The 21,351-nt window shown below is 52.3% G+C and overlaps 1 protein-coding gene across 1 annotated transcript in view; it reads right to left on the reverse strand.

The window, feature by feature from the left end:
* PAPPA2 (pappalysin 2) overlaps positions 1-14,600 on the reverse strand; it is an 88,289-nt gene extending 73,689 nt beyond the window's left edge. The window contains exons 1-2 of the mRNA XM_056497683.1: positions 14,144-14,600; positions 7,899-8,961 (exon numbers count right to left, since the gene is read on the reverse strand). Of these exons, the coding sequence (XP_056353658.1) occupies positions 7,899-8,961; positions 14,144-14,600 (1,520 nt within the window). The remainder of the gene's footprint in view (positions 1-7,898; positions 8,962-14,143) is intronic.
* Positions 14,601-21,351: the final 6,751 nt, after the last annotated feature.

Raw genomic sequence — 21,351 nt, forward strand, 5'->3', positions numbered from 1 at the left:
ATGTGTATCAGGAGACAGCTTGATCACATCCTGACAGAAGGCTTGGCTGGAAAAGAGGGCCCAGACCACAGACTTGTTTCTGTATGGATGCAAAAGGAAGAACCCTGAATTTGAGGTCTTCTCCAAAAACAGCCAAAGTGACAAGAAAAAAAACAAAAACAAAAACAAAAACAAACAAAAAAAAAAAAATCAATCTCTGTTTTCCATCCAGCCTTCCTGACAAACAGGACAGGAGAAAAGGCAGCACAGACACTGCAAGGTTGGGGAGGGATTTCTATTGGTGCCAGACAAGCCCCCAGCCAGCTGCAATGGGCATCCCCATCCAGCAGCAGGGCAGCATAGGCAATACAAGGGTGGTAGAACAAGGTGCCACCCTTCCAGTCCCTAGCCTGTCACTTCTGCTTAGATTCCTGGGCACTGGCAGGATAAGAATGCTTTAACAGACCTAACAGCACTGGATCAATTTGCTGAGCAAGGATGATGCTCCCAGAGCATTAAGCTAACTGCTCAAAAGGAACCACACAACCCTGTGATCAATAAGCCCCTCTTTGTGCACTCTTCACCATGATGGCAATGTCTTCCCAAAAGATCCAAAACTTTGCTACATTCACCCTAAACTTCTCACTGAAGAGCAAAAACTTGCAACCCTGATATTGGTCAGGAAAGGGGTTGAGACAGAAGAAAAGGAATCTGCTCAAGCCAAACATCTCCAATTTGCTTCTTATATGCACACACACATATATATATATTTGTTGGTTTGGTTTTGGGGTTTTTTTTAGGGTAAAACCAAGTCCCAAGCCTCCAACTTATTTTTAGATCCAGGCAACTGGGTGTCCCAGCCAGAGCACAAAGTACACAAGCCAGTATTCTAAAAATGCCTTCCTCACAGATATAAAAAGGATCATGAGATAATTTACTGGGGAAATTCTGTAGTGTGACAATCATACATTAAAAGAAAAAAAAACAAACAAAAAAAAAACCCCAAACCACCAAAAACCAAGGCTGCCTCTCATCCCTAGCACAGCCCTTGTGAGATGACAGTCACAAACATTCAGCATCCTTATCCTTCTTAAAGCCTCCAAAACAAGTCGTCTACTTCACACCATCTCAGTGGGTTTGGGTAATGCTGGATTCATTCCCTCTCACCCCACTGTCCTTTGGAAAAGGGCAGTTTATTTCCGAAATAACAGTAGTGGCTGGGCCAAGGAAAACTAAAAGAAGTATGTTCACTTAAGGACTCCCCTGGCCATAGCTCAGGCTGCCAATTTAACACAGATTAAATCATCCCAGAGACCTCATCAGTGCCAGCCAATGGGATGTCCCTCCAGACAGCTGCCAAGTTCTTGGGGTCTCACGGGCCTGGCCAGGGTCTCTGCTGGTGTCCTCCACCCACAGGCATGGGTACAGCAGGATGAGGAGAAGCCCTGGAGAGGCCTAACAAAGACTGACCCCTCCCAGCCATCGGACACATGCTGTTCCTTCACAATTGCAATCCCAACACAATCGGCCTCCCTCAAGTGAGCCCCCAAGTTGGTGGTGTTTTGAGAACAATAGCTCACATCTGGGACAGCTGTTTTCCCCAAAAGCACCCAGGCTGCCTACAGCCACTGGGCAGGGGTCCTGTGCCCTCGCTCACACGCAGATCATGTTCTCCCTCTCCCACAGAGATGTGGCCACCCCTGGGGGAACTGAGCAGGTTCCTTCAGGAACCCACTGCCTGGCAGCTCCAAGCCCACAGGAGGACTCAACCTCCCACAGAGGCTTGCTGGACATTAACCCCTGAGCTGTCTACCTTGGCAAGAAAAAAGTACATTACTGTGATTTTATTTCCTAATTCAGCACTCAAAAAAGAGCAGAGAAGCTTTGTGCACATCAACAAGATGGGACCAGGAACCATCCCTTGGAGCTAGACACCTCTACACCCACTCTCTTGTGCTTCTCTTCCAGACCCATGGGGTAACACAACAAAGCTCTGGTCCCACCAGAAGGAAGTTTCACCTGGAGCCACAACCTGCCTCTGGAAGGTGCTCCCAAGAGCCTACACGGGCCCTTGGACAGCAGCACCTTCATGCTTAGCTATTTCCCTCTGGAAAGAAGTAATTTCTGCAGTCCCACTGCCCTCCAGCTGCTGGATGCGCTGAGTCAGACTCTGGTATGCCACCTGTGCCTTAGAGGGAGTCTCCATGCTGGAGTCCCCACCACCACCTCCTCTGCCACAGCAATGCAGACTCTCACCATCCCAAGTCCTCCCCCTTGGGAGCAAAATCCCACTGCTGGGCTCCTGCAACTAAGCAGTGGTAACATGCCAAATACTCTCCAATTAGAGATTATCTCCATACTATCCAACACTTTGAGAAGATGAAAGGCAAATCTGGGGTCTTCACCCCAAGCTAGGGCTCTGGGTGGGCTGAGGCACCTTCTCATGGGTGTAGCCTCCAAATCCCATCACAAGCAAGCAACTTGGGATATCCTGCCCACCTGATATAATGGGCTGTACAAAAATAGTCCCTTCTATTTTTGCTAAGTTTTAAAACTGTAAACCCATAAGAAAGCTTAGAGAGAAGGAACTTTCCTACAAGGAAATAAGAAGTCTTCAAATGAGCTCAAATCCAAGCACTCACAAAACTTAAAAGCATCCACCAAAAAATCATCAGGCTCTATAAAAAAGTTCTGTTTACTACTGCATCCCCACAGTCCCAGCAGGTGTACTAGAGGGTAGAAGTAGCAAACTCAGAAGCCAGTGAACCCATCACTGCCACTTTTGGTGTCTCCAAAGCACTCCCCTCCTCACCACTTCAAAGTCCCAAGCCCAGCACTTGAGACTTGGCTCTTTGGATACACCAGGACAGTATTTCGGCACACCCCAGCAGGACTCCAAGAGGTGCCAGAGGGAGCTCAAAAGCAGCCAGAGCTCAGGTTCTGAACAGAGAACTTCCTAGCCATATACTCCTCATGGGACCAACATAGTCTCTGCCATTCCATAGGCAGTGAAAAATCACTGAAAATACCCTCTCCCATCCAACCTTCAAGCAACCAAGCACCACAAGCGGCAGATACCTATCATCTCCAGATGAATCTGTTCTCTGCAACAGCACCAGCAGCCTGAGGTCGTATGTGAGGCATTTACTTTTGCAGTAACTTTGCATATCCCTGTCCTCTTTCACAGTAAGAAAGACCTACTAAGATTTTCTGTAGCAAGGGAAGAAGAAGGGGAAGGGATTAATTGATTTTAATGCTGTTTTACTATATGATTGGGATTAATGCCTAGGCAGGTCAGCTCTGGCCCCAAGGTATCTCATTGCCTCACCTGCTCTAAATTTGACACCCTTTATGCTCTCAGGTCCAGCCACATTCAGCTGAACATCTGACAAGGGGCTGCTCAGGTGCCCAGAGATAGCTCAGAGTGATTCCGTCTTCCTCGTGATTATCCACCAGAGACTTTTAGTGAGGTTAATCTGGATGAGCTTTTGAAGACAAGGCTCAAACTGCAGGAGGCTCCCAAGCAGCCTCAGCCAATTAAGCACCAGTCCCTTACAAGGGAGGCCACCTAAGCTTGCATTAAAGCCCATCAAGTTAATCAGGTACATTTTAACATCACAGCTTTGGTCATCCCAGCAGAGGCCACCAAGCCTGGAGACACCAGGAATTTTTCACTTCCTTTTGTCACTTTGGTTATTTCTGCTATTACTTTAAGCAGCAAGATGAAAGGCCCAGCAGCTCTGCCCTTAGCCACTTTGCTCTCCAGACTCCCCTCCGGTTTTTCTTTTCACATTAACTGTGTCACACACCAGATTCTCATTGACTAAGTGCCTGAGGGGGACCCTCGCTGAGTGTTAATTGCTGCTAATGAGCTGTTGCTGCTTTCCTTCCAAGACCACCAATTACAGAAGCACTCAAGCTCTGCAAGAAGATGGGAGCCTGCAGAAAATTAAGGCAAATTTTGCTCCAGACCTGACATTGGACTGCCCAGCAACTCCTGGAAAATGCTTGAAGTTGGGATAAAACAGGGTGAAAGATGATAGTCAGTAACTCTCCTGATGTTGCCTGCCCCCTTGCTCCTCATAAGGCGGACCAGGGGTGAACAAGAAGTCTATGATTTGTTTCCCATGTCTTCTGTTGAGGTGCCTTGCAGGAATGTCTACACCCAGCTCTCTACCTGAGTTCTTGCTCAAGTCTCCTCCAGACACAAACGCACAGTCCCACTAGTAGGTTCCACCTGTGGGTGGAGGCCCAGCTGGCTCATAGCACAGCAGGACTTGTCTTGTTCCATGTGCTACCAGAGGAGGTGCAGGAGGGACTCAGCAATGTGTTTCAGTGCCCATTGATATCATTACAGCATCAACCCTTATCCCAGTTTTTGCTTCGGCCACAGTTGGCTCCATTCCCACCAGAGTTTTCACAGAACCCTGGCATGGTGTGGGCTGGAAAAGATCTTAAAGGTCAACTCATTTCAACACCCTTCCAAAGGCATTGGAAGGTGTCCCAAAGGCAGGGATACCTTCCACTATCCCAGGCTGCTCCCAGCCCTGTCCAGCCTGACCTTGGACGCTTCCAGTGATGGTGCAGCCACAGCTTCTGTGGGCAACCTGGTGGGGCCAGGGCCTCACCACACTCACAGGGAAGAATTTCCTCCTAATATCCAATCTAAACCTGACCTCCTTCAGCTGAAATCCACTCCCCCTCAGTCACTACATACTCTTTAAAAAAAACTTCAATAATCCTTCTTTCCAATTCTCACTTCCCTCCCCTGGGTGAGGGTATAAGCTGGCACCAGCTGTAGCCCTGGAAGTATAATGAGATGTTCACCAGCTAAGAAGCACGGAAGCCACCGCTGCTCCTCAGCTCATTCCTCTAGTTTACCTCTCTCTAAGATGCAGCCCAAGAGGGAGTTTTAAATCAGGAATGTGTTAAGACAGAAAAAGCTTTTGCTTGAGTGTTTACAGTTGTGAAGGACAAGACATGGTGTTGAGACTCTTCACCAAAATATATTGAATCGGTCTACAATGCCGGCAAGAAATTACCCAGCATCTTGCTCTGGCTTTCTCAATTCAATTATTTTTGGCCGTAGTAAGAAACATTCACATCCAAACCACTCTTTATGAAAGCCTTGAAATGAAGTAGAATAGATTATTTAATCTATGAAAAAAGATTCTAAGATTTTTGGTCTTTCCATCTTGATCTGAAAGGAGATGCAGAGATCACCTGCAGGGGGGGTTCCCTCTCTCCCCTGGTTGTCCCAAAGCCACAGCTGCCTCCTGGGCTCTGGCACAGGTATGAGGAAGCAGAGAGGTCTGGGTGAGCAGCAGCCAGCTTGCTCTCCTTCAGTTACAAACCCCAAAGCTGTTGTTTGCATCAAAGCACCTGGCTCCTATCTTGCCGCCTTTCTGCAGTTTGTTAAATTTTATTTCATGTTATTTCTCCCATTTTGGCTTCCACCCTAAAAATCCTTCTGTAAGTTTGCCAGCTTCCCTGCTCATTTAAGTTTAATACCTTACAGCAAACACAGCAGCACTCAGCGGAAGCTCTGCCTGAACAAAACCTCTCAGGCTGAGGTCCCCAGCCTCTCTGTCTTGGGGCTCACCCACCAGTTCTGGGGAACACCACAAACGTGGCCAGGCTTTTCAGCAAGCACAAGTTCACCTCAGATTTTCCCAAACACACACAACTAGTTTTCCAGCGGTTTTCACACAAACATCTATATTCTTCCCCAGGAACCACCCTCAGCAGGGCTGAGCACAGGGAGGGTGGATGTCCACCAGCAGCACCAGATTGGGCGGGGCTTTGAGCAATCCGGTCTAGTGAAAGGTGTCCCTGCCCATGGCAGGAGGTGTGGAACTGGATGAACTTAAAGGTCCTTCCCACCCAAACCATTCAATGACTCCTTTTTTCTGTGATGTCTGAAGAAGCCAGCCAAAAGCAGCTCAGAAGACCTCAGCAGCAGCAGGATTCAACCCATGTCCCCTCATTTCCCAAATGCCAGGCACAGTGGATTTAATTTTTCTGAGTTTAGCCTACAATCAATCATTCTTGTCCTCTGCGTAGACCAATAAGTTCTGCGGAAAGAAAATTGCAAAAGATTTATTTCCCTAGTGTTCCCATTTTCCCATTCCTTTCCCACAGAAGCAAGGAGTTTTTTTGTTTTGTTTTGTTTTGTTTCCCAACTTTAAGGGGAAAATCCTGACAAATGGAAGCTCTGATTCATACCAGCAAAAATTTGGCCTTTTTCAATTTAAGGTGGAGCCCTTCTTGTCTGAGGATGAAAACATTTCTCTAACTACACATAGAGGCGGCAAGGACAGAGCCTTTGCCCTGCCAAAGCCAAGGCCAAGTGGTGTTGGGTGCTGATGGCGACCAAAAGGGGAGAGTTGTTGTGCAGGCTTTTCATCTGCTCCATGACCAGGAAAGCACTGCCACGCTGGTTCATAGCATGGGAAACAAGGGGACAGGTGGCCACAGGGTGGCAATGGTGGCTGTCACCAAAGAGACTTCCAAAGGTGGGAAAACATCTGTGGAGGGTGATTTGGGCAGGGACACTATGTGATCCCTCTCTGTGTCAGTGGGATGCATTGGAAGAAAGACTGCCTATCCTCTTCCTGTGTTTTCTCAGGCAACTTAAGGATGGGTGAGAAAAACTCAGGAAGGGGGGAGGGAAAGTGCTGCTCCTCTCTATCACCATTGCCCAAACAGAAACCTGCTTCCCTCCTTCCTCTGTGTCCTGCCTGGGAAGGAGCAGAGAGAAGAACTTGGGACTTGGGAAAAGGGGATTTATGGCTACAGCCTATCTGCTCCCACAGCCCAGGGAAAGAAAAACAAAAGGAAAAGAAGATCAAAGGACAGATATGTTCCTAAAACTCTCCCTTGCAGCTTTCCTCGACAGATGCTGCCATCTGTGCTGCACTGCTCCTGCTCGAGTGGGCACCTCTGCCTGTCACTGGGAGCCAACAGCAGGGAATTAATTTTCTCTGACACTGAGACACAAACGGCTTTAAATAAAACAAAAAAAGGAAAAGCCATGACTTTTTTTCTCCCTTCCCCATCTCATCCAGAAAGTAGATTTAACAGAGCCCTGGGTGCTGGAAGCCATCAACAGGGCTGTAGGCACTTCAGAGCCACCGATTGCACCAAGGAAATAGTCCCAAAAACCCAAGGTCCCCCCATCATGTGAATGGGTCTTCCTGTCCATTCTCCACCACCCCGCCCCCCTCCTCATTGCTGACTCCAAAGACCCTTAGGGAGAGCAAGGGTCCCCAAACACAGCACGTTGACGCTCTATGGGTTTTAGTCCATGTGTATTTTCAAGGTAATTTGCACCTGCACAGTAAAGACACACATCCTCTTCCAAACAAGGGAATCTCCTTGTGGGCATCACCCCCTGGGGCAAGATTCAGGAAGGTTTATGCACACCTTTCCAAACTCTGCACCTCATATCTCGCACTGCTGGGTTGCCTCCTCCCCACTCAAGAACTCAAGGCCTTTTGAGCACAAGTTAAGAAATCAGACTTCAGACACATCCAAAGAAGGTGGGAAAGGGCAGCAATCCCCAAGTACATGCCATGCAGGGGATCAGGGTAAGCAATATCCTTTGCAGGGGCTGCTCTGCCCACCCCAGGGATACCCACATTCCCACTGGCATGTAACCAGTGGTGGGCAGCTCTCCACTGGGAATCCCCCTGGGGGGAAAAACACTTGCTGGCAGGGCTTCACAGAGGGGTGCCATGTCACACTGCAGGATTTACTTCTTTTGATGGCAAACACACCCAGCCCACGAGAAAATGCCCCTCTGCCTTTCCACACTGGAAAGCCACCGGTCAGAAGCAAGACCCAGGTGCAGAACAGGTGCTGGGGAGAGGGTGCATCCCACCCCTCGACACACCACCGCCCACCAGCCCCACGCCTACCGCTGGGGCGAGTCAGGGTCGAAGCAGGTCTTGGCCACGTCGGTGGCCCGCGGGTCGCAGCAGTCGCCATCATCGAAGTCGTCCAGCATGTTGTTGCACTCCATGTGGCAGACGCCGTCGCGGCGCTTCCAGGAGAAGCAGCGGCCGGGCCTTCGGCAGTCGCCGCCATCGTATCCCGTGAGGGGATGCTCGCACTCGGGGTCGCAGCGCTCGTTCCCCACCTTGCTGGGCTCGCAGCCCAGAAGCACAGCGCGGCGGCGCAGGGAGGAGTTGTGCACCTCCAGCAAGCTGAGCTGCCAGGAGATGTTGTAGGGCCGGAAAGCTTCGCTCAGAGCCCGGTGCTGCCGCCAAACCTGCTCCCAGCTGACCGTGGGCCGGCCGCCATCATCCTCCGCCAGGTTCACCACGCGGTACCGCACCACCTTCCAGCTCCGCAGCGGCCAGTGCTGGTTGTAGTGGGACACCAGCTCCACGTTATCGCAGGCAGTCTGCCCGCAGGCCGGGGGGCCCAGCGGCCGCACGATGGGCGCCGGTGGGGACAGCAACACCCACTGCTGGGGGAAGGCACCCTCCCGAAAAGGCATCCAGCATTCCTCCGGGGTGGCAAAGCCAGCAGCCAGAGCCAGCCCTGCCGTCTCCTCAGCCACCTCCTCTAGAAAGGAACGCTGGAGGTGGGATTGGGACAGGGCACCGTGCCACAGAGCCAGCCCGGCCAGGTGTCCCCGGAAGGTGTGGGTGGTCCCCCAAGCGTCCCCTCCCAGCAGCAGCGTGCGGCAGGAGGACATGAAGGCACTGTGCAGGGGTCCCTCCTGCCCGCCGGAGCGGCCGACCCGCACCCCATCCACGTAGAGGGCCATCCACCGCCCATCGTAGCTGGCGGCCAGGTGTGTCCATGCCCCAGGGCGGTAGCGGTGGTGGGAGGTCACCTCAGTGGCAGTGGCTGCCCGATCCGTGCGGAGGGAGAAGAAGAAGCGGGCATCCTTCTTGCCGCTGAGCTGCAGGGCACGGATACCCAGCGCCCAGCCCTTGTCGCTGGCTGAGTGCGAGCAGTTGTTGAAGACACCTGCAGCAGGTCGGGGACGGGACGGGGAGAGAAAGGAGAGCTGTTAAGGACCAGAGAGCATCACCCTCCTCCCTGCAGCACAAGCTGGGTCCTCGGCAGCAGGTAGATGAAGGTGCCCAGAGGCCAGGCAGTGTCATCCATCAGGAATGACACCCTAGCCCCCATTCAAAATCATTTCCATGAGTAGGTGGAGTAGCCAGGAAGAATGGCAGAGCCAGAGAGGCAGGATGGAGAGGGGAGGAAGAGCGTGGATGGGAGGAGAGGCTGAAGAGCGAGGTGTTTCTGAGTTCCTCTCTGTAGGAGTGCTCCAGCGGGATGGGATTAGAGACTAAGCTTTTTATCTGTGAGCCAAAGCTTTTAAGAATTAGAGCACAGCAACCCAAAGCAATACAGGCTCCTCCAGGGACTGCTTCCTCAACAGCTTCCAGGCAGATTTACAGCTCTCATTTATGCTCCAGTTTCCCTCCCAGTCATGCATCCAGTGCTGGCGGGAGAGGGTTGGAGAGGGCTAAGCTGTCTCGAGCCTGGCGAGTGCACTCATCAGCCCCTAAGGTCACCTGAACATAAATCCATTTCCAGGAATAGCCTCTCCCTCTGCACCCAAGCATGTTGCAAACCTGTTTTATGCTGGGCAAGACCTGGAGCTGTGCTGACTTCCCCCCAGACTGCTGAGTGCCCACGGCAAAGAACCAGAGGCTTACAGGCACGGAATGCCCTTGGGAATCAGTGACCATAAGGCACTTAAACGCTGGTGAGGATAAAGGGATCTGCTGCGTGAAGTAAGTGTCTCTGGGCTCTTAAACACCACAGCCAGGACGTTCATGCAGGTCACTGGCTGAGGTGAATGAGTTTAAAGTCACTCTTTGAGCAACCAGTGGTGTCTTCTGGGGACACCCTGCTCTCCCATTCATCACCCCAAAAGTGTCCCAATGCTGAAAAACCTGCTGCCATGCCCAGAGACTCTTTCTATATTCATGCTGCGGTATTTCTTATTTTCCATTCTGTTTTTCCTGCTGCATGGATTCTCCTGCCCCTCACTGTGCCATTCCCATCGCATACCCATCTTCATGGCATCAGGACCTTGTGGTCCAAAACAAAGCACTCCTGCCTGTGCCACTGTCTTGCCTGTCCCTGGGGATACCCCACCTGCTGCCAGAATTGCGAAGAGGCCAGGAGAGAGAAACAGAGGTGTAGAACAGAAGGAGCTCCAGGAGGAGTAGGATCTCCTGGCTCTTATCCAAGGGGTGTGTCTGAAGCCGGGTTACCACGACCCCACATTTCCCCCTTAAAAACACAGCTGGCAAAGGTCACCCTAGTAAGCAGCATCCCTCCCTCCATCCATCACCAAGGACAAGATGGGTGGTGGCCTCTAAACCATCCCAGGGCTGTAACCACCCTGGGCATGGATCCCTGTCGCTGCTCACTACAAAGGCAGCCACGCACAAAGCCTCCGTGGGCGGATGGGCTTTGGCCAGCTCTTGCTTTCTGTGGATTGTGAAAGGGAAGCAGAAAGACATGGGGAAGCTGAGACAGGGAGAAGCCAAAAAGCAGGATGTGAGCAAAGGAGCCTTGCAGATATGAGAAGGCAAAGTTGGAGACTACTTTTGGGCTGGGTGCTAGCTGAAATATGCTGAGACCTGCAGACTCGAAAGCCATCTTTTGGTCCTCTCTGGGACTGAGGAAACAATGCTTGATACCTTCTCTCTTGGGAAAGCTCATGTAGTTTACCTTGAAATGATTCTGAGTGCCACATATTTGATAAAACCCTAGGTAAAAATGGGAAAAACAGCATCAGGGGTGGAACAGCTCCTGGGGTGAGTGGAAGCTATCATCGCAAACCCATGCTGGAGCCAAGACTTGCCTGGCAGTGCCTGATGAGTTCAACACTGGCCAAAAGAAATTTAAGTGGGCCCAGAACCAGGTATAAGGACTTCATCAAAGTCCTCAAAGGTATGTAAGTAAGGCCAAGACCAGCTCTACAACATGGGAGAAATATCAGTAAAGCAGCCGCTGGTGCATCCTAGATGTGGCCAGGGATGACATCTCCACATCAGCAGCAGCAAAGGTTCTGCAGGCAGAGCAGCATGTCCCACAGCCAGCAGCCACTGCAGAATAGTGTCACAAAAAAGGTCTAGCACCAGGTCCTGACATCTCTCAAGGGCTTTCATGAGAAAACATCAGGGAAACAGTTTCAAGAACCCAGAGTTTGCCAAGGAGCTTGGTATTTTGTCCTGAGGCAACCCACCAGAAGGGAAAGCTGTTTGTAGAAGTGTGAGGTATCTCCTCAGCAGCTCTAAATACAACTCTGCCTCTGATCCCTCAGTCAGGAAAGGGGAGCTCTAACCTGCTTTATGCTGTTCACCTGTGCCTTAGGGGCACTGTGGCTCTGGGGGTTGAAACAAGAGTTGTTGGCAACAGTGAAAGAAATTTGAAAAGGAAGGTACCTGCCAGGGAAGATCATGGAGAAAAAGCCCACAAAGAGACCAAGTGTGTCCCTTTATATACTGCAAGCAGCCTCTCCCACTGGGGCCAGAAGTTTTGCAGCACAAGGAATAGCTTTCAGTCGTGCTTTGAGACTCAGATTCTGTGGGAAATTGGCTGCTAAAGCTCCAGAGGGTCTGACAAAGGCTGGAAGCCTCTAGTCATGGTCACCCCTTAGGGTAAGCAGTGGGAACCAGCTCAGGCAACCAAGGAGGACATCTGGATTTAGACACAACAGATGTTTGGGATCGTCTCTGGTGAAGGATCTGACCCAACAAAATCACCTACAATCTGAGTAAAAACAAACCTCAGCCTGGCACAAGGGGAAATTCCTTGGGGTTCACCAGAAGCAGAGCAGGCATAGATGTGAGACAAAAAAGGTGGAAAAGGAAACAGCATCACATGAAAGGACTCTCATTTGCTGCCCAAAATGAGAAGGACAAGGAAGAAGTTTCCTTCCCTAACGTGGCTGTGGCAGGTTATACCCCAGCAGAAATCCCCCTGTGAAGGAGTGACTAAGAAAGATGAACAACCCCATCCAGGGTGGCCCTGAGGCAAAATGTGGCATCTAGGGGAAAAAAATGCCAACTCCTGAGCCTTCAATTCAAGCAGCAGCCACACCAGCTCACAGCTGGGACAGCTTGCTTTCCATAATCAGAGTGGCTCAGCCTGCCCTTACTTCCCAGCACTGATGCTGGGAGAGCTCAGCTCTGCCCTGCTTTCCTCCTGCCTTTCCTCACACATGGACACTTGGAGCACCTCTGGCTTCTCTACACCTCTGGATGACCTCATGCTCAGTTGCCTTTCTTTCAACAGAGCAGGAGCAGCAGATCAGGAGCAGACTCGGCACCTGCTGAGGGCTGGCAGCTGCTTCTGTCACCTGCTCACACAAAATGCCAGCAGCACAGGGCTGGCCCCCTTTGGCCACCCACACCCAGACCCTTTGGTCCCAAATGCAGGGAGACAGTGGAAAGTGAACAGTGACTCAGACAGCCAGAGGTTCCTGGGGCTGACTCAAATCCTGGAGGATATTACTCTAGTGAATGCCAGCACTCACGGGTGGTGCTTTCAGCACTAACAACTCTCCCACCCTCCAGAAGGAAATTAAAAAATAAAGAATAAAAAATAATAATAAAAAAAAAACTGCTGGCTAGCTGGGAAACTCAAAACCCAGCACCTGCAGGCCAGACTTCCAAATGCAAACAGCTGTGCTGCTGATGTGATGACTGGGAATGGTGCTCCATGCATCCCAAGGTGCTTCCTGCCAGCAGGAAGGCATCCAGGATGCTGAGAGGAAGCAAGGTGGATGCTAGGAAGTTTGGTAGTTTTCTTGTACAGCCTTGTACATGGCTGATTTCCCCCTCTGCCAGAGACTCCAGCCTGTCCCTCCTACCTCTTCCACAGCACAGGTGTGGTTATTGCCCTACAACCGAGGAGAAAAATCAGTGAAAGGGACCAGGCAAAGCAGAGGGAGGTTCAGTGGAATGATCACAAGCCAAGGGAGAGTTAGGATAGAGAGAGGGATTCCCCAGTCAGCTTGGCTGGGGCAGCACAGAAACACAGGAGCCCCCACTGAGGTGACCTCAAATATCTTGTCACTGCCATCTGTTCCCAGCCCTTGTTAGCATCCCTGCACTGCCCTGCCGAGCTTGTACCCAGACACGAACACTTCACAGCTGAATGAAGCACCACTGCAGGAGGTGACATCTGTCCCACTCTGGGCCTGTGTGCCAGTCTTCTCTTTCTCCTCAGCTTCTCCATCAGAGGATCATTAAGGTTGGGCAAAAACCTTTAAGGTCAAGTCCAACAGTTAACCCAGCACTGCCAAGCCCACAAATAAACCATGTCCTGAACACCACATCTGTACATTTTTTAACACTTCCAGGGATTGTGATTCCACCACTTCCCTGGGCAGCCTTTTCCAGCGGATGACAACTCTTTCAGAGAATAAATTTTTCTTAGTATCCAATATGAACGTCTCTTGGCACAATTTGAGGTAATTTACTCTTGTCCCATCACTTGTCACTCAGGAGAAGAGACAGACAACTATACTGTCCTTCCAAGGAGTTGTGGAGAGCAATAATGTCCCCCCGAGCCTCATTTCTCCAGGCAGAGTCCCCCCCCAGCTCCCTCAGCTGCTCCTCACGGGGACTCCTCATGCCTTGCCTGTCTTTCAGCAAGCTCTCGAGGGGGCAGTTATGGGTAGAACAAACCCCTGGGGCCGCCCGTGCCCCGCAGCCGTTCCGCAGCGCCCCCGGGGCCGCAGCCCGGGGATCGGAGCGGGGCCGGGCCCTGAGCGCGGCGCGGCTGCCACCGTGCGGCCACCGCCCCGGGGACCCGCCGGGAGCCCCAGGCACGGGGAACTCGTGGGCTGGGGGGGAGCGGAGGGCAATCGGGGGGAGCGTATCACCCAGAGGGACCTTCCAGCTCCCGGCGAGGGAAGACGGAAAAACCAGCTGGGGATGGGGCGGGGGGGACGGAGGCGGGCTGGGAGGACGGGGTGGGTGGAAACAGAGGGGAGGGGATCGTTTAGGGTTTGGTCTCAAGGGAAGGAGGAATATTCCACGCCCGCGGTGCTGAGAACGCGGGTGTGGGCGCGGGGTGTCGACTGCCAGAGCGGGGAAGTCAGGGAGTCCCCCGTGCGGATGTCTGAGCAGGGTCGCGAGGTGTCGGGTCCCCACCCCTCCCTGCCAGGGTTTACCTGCGATGATGGCCGGGTTGTTCTGTCCGCCCTCCGCCTTCACCCACAGCTCCAGGGTGAACTCCTGCCGCGGGACTGCGGGCAGCGCCTCCGCCCGCGCCGCCAGCTGCTCGCGGCCGCCCGAGAAGTACAGGGCAGGCAGCGGCCGCTCCCGGGGAGGGTCCAGCACCTGCAGCTCCCGGCCCCGCCGCCTCTCCCCCCGGCCCCGGCCGTCCGCCTCGCCCTCCGGCTCTTCTCCTCCCCTGGCTCCCCGCGGTCTCCGGCCCCGCGAGGATGCGGCTCCGAGCGCCCCGTGCGCGGCGGGACCCTGCGGGTACAGCCCGTACGGGTGATGCGGAGGGGCGGCGCGGCGGCTCGGAGCCTTCATCCCGCACCCCGGGACCGGCGGGGGCTCCTCGCGGGCCAGGCTGAGCGCCGCCAGCAGCAGCGCGGCCAGGGGGGCTCCGCCGCGCAGCATCCTCCTTGGGAACGAAGTTTGGGGGCTGGGAGGTGGGGGAAGAGTGGCCGCGGGGGAAATAGGATGTTCAGGGGGGCGGCGGGCGGCAGCGCCGGGGCACAGTCCCCCGCCCCCGCCGCAGCCGCTGCCCCCAACTTTTCCCCGGCACCGCTCTCCTCCCTTCTGCTCCTGTGAGAGGAGGAGGAGGAAGAGGAGGAGAAGAAGGAAGGCGAGAGCACCGCGGCAGGGACCCCCCTTCTGCCTGCAGCCGGGGTTCCCGGGGCACGGCGGACCCTGCGCCGCTCGGCGCTGCCCGGCTCTGCCTGCGGGAGCGGGGGACGCGTTAGTCGCCCTTATCTAGAAAGCCCCGAGGCGCTCCTCTCCCCCCCCCACCTCAAGGAGGGGTGTGGAGGGGGGGCTGCCCATATTTAAAGATGATTATGTCCAATCTAATAAACCCCGAGCGGAGCATCGCCCTCCCTTCCCCCGCCCTCCCGGGCGCTGCCCAGGATGCTGGCGGGGAGGGGATGCGGAGGAGACACAACCCTCCGGGCGCTGGGTGCCCTCCGCAGCCCCTTCCCGCCCTCGTGGTTTTGGGACAGCACCTGCCGTATCCCTTCCCGTGTTTTCTCCTGTTGTAGCTTCCACCTCGCCTCCATCCTCCATCTCCATCACCTAGAGGGGAGGAAAATAAGCTGAAAGGAGGGGTCATCCTCCCTCCACCCTGCCCCAGGCGAGAGGAGAGGTTGTCTTGGACTCAGAGTCCCTCCTCGGCAAGAGATTTTTCTGCTTTTTCTTGCTTTTATTATTTTTGCCCTTTTCCAAACAATGACACGTGCAGAAAGGTGGGGTGGAGGTGCCTTATCTGAGCAAACCACATCCAAAAGCCAAAAAAAAACCCTATGAATACAACAAGGGAGTGTGCAGCAGTGTGAGAAGCATCTCCTCCACCCTCTGCCGGAGGGTACAGCACCAGCGCTGCTGGGAAGAATTTCTCAAAGCATACAGGTGAGTAAACAAACCCCCAAAGTTTCCTCTTGGTTCCCAAGACTCCCCCACACCAGCACATGGCATAGGAGACTAGGAAAACTTCAGCAAGGAGATTCAGTGAGATGAGAAGCTTTTTAATGCTTCCTTTTCATTTTTAAATTTTTTTTTCAGTCCCAAACGCTATCTGTGGCGGTCAGTCTGAAGCCGGGTTGCCAGCAAAAGCTGGGAGGCCCATTCCAGGGTACAGGCTTTCAAACCAGCAAGGCAGGAGGGAAGGGTTTTAAGAATAAACAGCAGGAGCTGGCTATGTGGAGTTGGGCAGTTTTTTGTCTTCTCAAGGTCGGAGGGTGATGGGAATAAGAGTGAGGGACTGTTGCCTTTAGTCAGGGGGAGATAGAAAAATACAGTGCTGGAAAATTTGAGGGTTAGGAGGGGTGAGCACAGTGCATCTCTTGCTGCCCGGAAGGAAGGAAGGTAGGTGTGAGCACACAGAGAGGTGAGGGCTGGGCTGGCAGTGTGTGAAGAGGAAGGAAGGACACAAGGGAGCGAACAAGGCTAGGCAGAGCAAGGATGGCTCATGCAGAGCTGTTCAAGCAACTCCCAAGGACATTTGTGGCGTGAACCACATCCAAGCACAACACCAACACCCATTGCTTGCGGGGCAGTGGTGAGGTCTGCAGCTCTCCTGCCTGCACTGACTGACCCAGTGCCCATCCACTGGCAGTGGGGGCATGGAGATAACCCAGCTCAGAGCTTGGCACTGGTGAGGTGGCCCAGCAAGTGTTGTCTTGGGGCCAACGCCAGCAAGCACTGCTTACAGTGAGTATTCATTCAGGAATGAACCAGGCTCCTGATAGCTCTGTCTACCAGGGCCTGATACGAGAGGATCCCATGGGATGGCTAATTTTGAATGGTGGTGACTTTATTAAGAGGCTGTTTATCATCTTGCCACACATTCTTCCCAAGGTACTTCAAATAAGCAAGACCCTTAAGAGGTTCGACAGCACTGCCTCCTCAGGGACAGCCTAGCTGAGATGACCCTGGCATCAAAGCCACAAAACCCTCCAGAAATGCACCTAGGTAGGGATTCTATATATAGGCTCTGGCCTGGGCTAAGCCACTCCCTTGAGAGAATGACACTCACAACAAATAGCTCTGCTGTCTGCAGGGTTGGGATACACCAAGGAACCCACTTCCTGGGACAAGCAACAGCCATGCCAAGCCTCTGTCTTCCCCTGCTCTGCGTGTCCAAGCCTGAGTCTGTCCGGATTTAGGAACCACAGGAGCAGGAAGCTGAGACTATGAATCATTATCCCATGTTGGTTCCTGAGCATTCTCCACCCAGGCAGGTTCCTCTGCCAGTATGGGGCTGGTGAGGATGAGGATGACAGGACAATGGGGGCATATCACAGGGCTGACTCAGCATCTGGGGAAGAGACATGCTGGGATACCTTTCCCATCCCAGCACCACTGTGGGCTACAGGAAAAATCCCTGTCATTTGGGTAATATTTTCTTTGCTTAAAAAAAAAAAAAATTAACTGTGATGAATTCACTTCCTGTGAACCTGTGAAGAGAAGACTGGTCCTGTGGATAAGGTGGGGATTGCAGGATGACTGACTACTGGCAGTGTGCCCTCAGCATATTTTCTGTCTCTCTGAGAAGCAGAGTGGGCATCTGTTAGAGATCCCAGCTCAGAGCGAATGCTAAGGAACGCAATTGCCTTAGCCTTGGCTAAGGAATAGCCTTAATATTGGCTAAGGAATGCAATAGCTCTGGGATCTTCAATGGAGATGATCCTCGTGGGCAGGGTACCACTGCAGTTCAAATCTGCTAAGGATGTTCAGGAGCAAGTAAAAGGATGATGGGTGGGAGGAAGGAGGATGGCAGAGGGGTGTTAGAGGGTCAGTTTGGTGGGTTATTCCTCAGCTATTTCCCACTCATCCTTCCTGGCATGTCCCTGCTCTTTGGACTCTCTGGGCTGCCAGTCTCTGCAGTCAGGGTCATTTGGGGTGGGGATTGCATAAGACAGGCTACCGATGCTGGGAAGGAGCAGGGGCCAGGAGCCTCTGGGAGGAGGTAGGGGAAGGGGGGAGCTCCATCAAAGTGAGATGCTGTGGGACGGTCGCAACACAAGAGTGAGGTTACCCAGGATTGGTTCAGCCCACACTGAGGGAAGGTGGGGAGCTGCTGTGGGGTGCGCTATAGGGGGAATGGACAAGATGAACTTTAAAAGACCCTTCCAGCCCAAACTCTTCTGTGATTCTAGGATTTAGCTGGAGCAGAGGCCGAGCCTTGCTTTTCCCCACGCCTGTCAAAAACCATCAACAAAAGCCTTCCTCTCCCTGCTCTCCTCCTCGGGAAACCACCAGTGATCTTGACATGGGAATAAAGGCTCTGGGAGAATCCAGCTTTTTTGTTCACGGCCAGGCAGCCAAATCCGCAAGCCTGAGACAGCAAGCCTCAGCAATCAAAGCCACAAGCAACGGCCGACCCCACTCAGGGCACAGCCCCAGCTCTCCCTCCTCTCCCTCCCCATCTCTCCTGCTTTTCCCAAGCAGATTAGGAGCCTGTTCAAACACTCAGGACCCCGGAGGTCAGAGACACTGGCCTCCCGCACCAGAGGTTTGTTTGGGAACTTACTGAGTTTCCTGCTTCTGGTAGGTCTGGAGATAAGCCCCTGGTGTGCAGCCGCTGTCTGGTGACAGTGCCGGTAGGAGTCCACAGTTGCACACAGAAAATCCTGCAGAAAAGCTCCAGTGCCATAGAATCAAAGCATCACAGAATGGTTTGGAAGAGACTATAAAGATAATTTAGTTCCACCCTCTTACCACGGGCAGGGACACCTTCCAATATCCCAGATTGCTCCAAGCCCTGTCCAACCCAGCTTTGGACACTTCCAGGGATGGGGCATTCACAGCTTCTCTGGGCAACCTGTGCCAGGGCCTCACCACACTCACAGGGAAGAATTTCTTCCTAATACCTAAATCAAAACCTACTCTCTTTCATTTAAAAGCCATCTCCCCTTGTCTTATCACTACATGCACTTGTCCAAAGTCCTGTCCCATGTGTGTTTGTGCCTTGCGGATGGACACATCTTGAAAGGGATGAGAGACATTCACAGAGACCTCCCTTGGGTACAGCCCTGGATTCACCACAGCCTGGGAGGCTGGGTTCCCCTCACCCTGCAACACCCAGTAACACTTCCCTGTGCTGTTCAGTCCCATGAGTTTGATGACAACAATTTCCCCACTGAATTCAGCTGTACCTGCCTCAAGACTTTAACAAGTCACATACATGACCTCAACTCATTTGGCAATGGAGCCAAGGAATGAATTTAAATAACAGCAAAGGATATGTCTGCTGCATCATCCTCACACTTCACACCTGCCTACCCCTCTCTGTGCTCCAAGCCATGCAGCCTGTGGATTGCCTAGGGAAGCAGGAATGCAGGGAGTCCATGGAGGAAGCTAACTAGCCAGGCAGTCATTGGGGCATCAGCTAATGTGCTTGGAAGCTGGTTCGCTGCACCACCATCAGATGCAGCTATTTCAGAGCAGCCCTGGACACCATGCTGGCGCCCTGAGCTGCAGTGCAGATGTGCTTTGGATGGCTCTTGCAAGCTTCCAGTAAAAACCATTTACTTCCTCTTGGGAGGAGAGGATGGTGAGGATGCTCAGCAGTTCACTCACATCTCTACATAAGGAAGACATTCCCTACACAACAACCTCCAAGGATCTTCCTGCATCCCAGAGTTTTACACTTCACCAACAACTTGCAGGTGCTAAATTAAGACTTGCCAGAGAACAGGGCATGACTTTTGCCAGACAGGGTGTCTCAGATATTGAAAATGATTCGAACTGCTGACAAAAGGCAGGGACTGATCTGCCTTTAAGTAATGCAGGTCTTCTAGCAGCCGAGGAGGAAAAGCATACATGAAGCAGGAGGAAAATGGAATCTAGCTTCTCACTTCCATTCTGCTACTGTCATTAGGGAGTTTCAGCCCCATTAGGTCAGGATAGCCCAAGCATAGCTCTATCCCAGCTCTGTGGGAAGCGCCTGCCAAGGGATGCCACGCAGCTCCTGTGCCTGCAGAAGAGGCAGGATCCCACAGGAGCTGTGCAGGCACTGAAGGGAGGAGTATGTTGGTACAAACACAGCAGGGACCTGCTAAGCCTTTCAAAATCCCATACCAGCAGAGCCAAATCTGCTGGCAGAAGCTCCAGGAGAGCACCACTACACTCATAGCAGCTCTAGTGGCCAGGTGGAATAATCACAATCTTGTTGCATTTTCATCATCCATGTGCCCACACCAACACCTGCTTGTTAATCCCCACTGGAAATGCTGCTCACACGATAGCATCACTTCCTTAATTGAGCACGACACCCCTTGCAGGAGGGTCAGAGCAATTACCTGTACAAAGCTCCACAATCTCCTGATAACCCTGCTCCTGCATTTTTAGACACTTTCCATGTGTCACCCAGACAGAAAAGCCATTTGCTAGAGCCAGCTGATAAGACATGAAGTGAACACTTAATCTGGCACTGGTATCTGAAGGATGAGGGAAGGGAGAAAGGGCTTGTGCCACCTCAGATGCAAAGCTCAGCAGTTCCTCAAAATTCACATTTCAAGATCTTTCATCTGACTCCAGCCAGGGAACAGCTGCAGCAAGAAGAAAAGGAGCAGAAGTAAATAAGCACAGTGGCTGGGGTGGAGGCAAAGGGGCTGCCTTTAACTTTTACCTCAAGTTAAAGCAGGATTTTCGGTTAAAGCAGGATAGGTGAACTAGAGATGCATGCCACCTTATTGTTGATCCAAAACTCACTGTCATAGGGATATCCTCTATCCTGCAGAAAACTTGCTTTGTCATTTGGCAGCGACCAATAAAAAGAAGCCTGAAAGAGTTAGACTCAGCTCTTAAAAGCTGGCCAGCAGGGTTTTAAGTATTTGGGGTTTGGACAAGTTCATCACAATAAGGAAACACCTCTGCCTTCCCCATTCAGTTTTAGAAGATACAAATAAAAATAGACTTTCCAGAAGAGCCACAGGGGAGAGATGGGGATGGAGCCACATGCCAGCTGCCAAGGAAGCTCACAGCTTTCAGCTCAGAATTGTGCTGTGGATCTACACCACCCAGGTCATTCATGTCCCACCTTGGGGCAGGTTGGAAGCCTGGTTAAAATGTGGAAGAAAAGATGAGCACATACACACACACATTCTTTTCAAGCAAGAGAAAAATGTGATTGTCCCAGGCTGAGGATATGACATTTACTTTTTTTTCACTGGACAAGGAAAAAGACTGAGACATGAACTCTGGCACCACCCACTAACTATCCAGTAGATTTTCAGTTGCTTTTTAGTTTGTTTGTTGGATGTTGCCCTCAGTGCGGTTTTGCACCTGCACTGTAGGAAGTGGCAACAGCTCCAGGTGTGCACCCCCAGGCCAGTGGCATCCTGGTACCTGTGAGTCCAGAATGATGCAGGAGCTGGAGGCAACCAAGCACATTGGCTCTCTCCAGCCTTTTCAACCAAAATGGATACCTCAATTTCCTGTAGGACTTGCACTGGGATGTGTCCTGCCACATTGTGCCTCTTGTGCCAGTTAGCTGAAGCCCTTGAATCTTTGGTTTCGTGCTCCTGCGCCCTTCAGTGTCTCTGTCAATGATGTTGTGATGATGGTCCACCTCTGTGGCCCACTCAAGCACAGAGAAACCTTCTAAGGATGTTTAGTGCTTTGCTCCTGAGATGTTTGTGGCAGTTTTTATCCAATCTTAACCCCAGTG

The sequence above is a fragment of the Oenanthe melanoleuca genome, chromosome 8, assembly GCF_029582105.1.
Source record: "Oenanthe melanoleuca isolate GR-GAL-2019-014 chromosome 8, OMel1.0, whole genome shotgun sequence".
Classification (NCBI taxonomy): Eukaryota; Metazoa; Chordata; class Aves; order Passeriformes; family Muscicapidae; genus Oenanthe; species Oenanthe melanoleuca.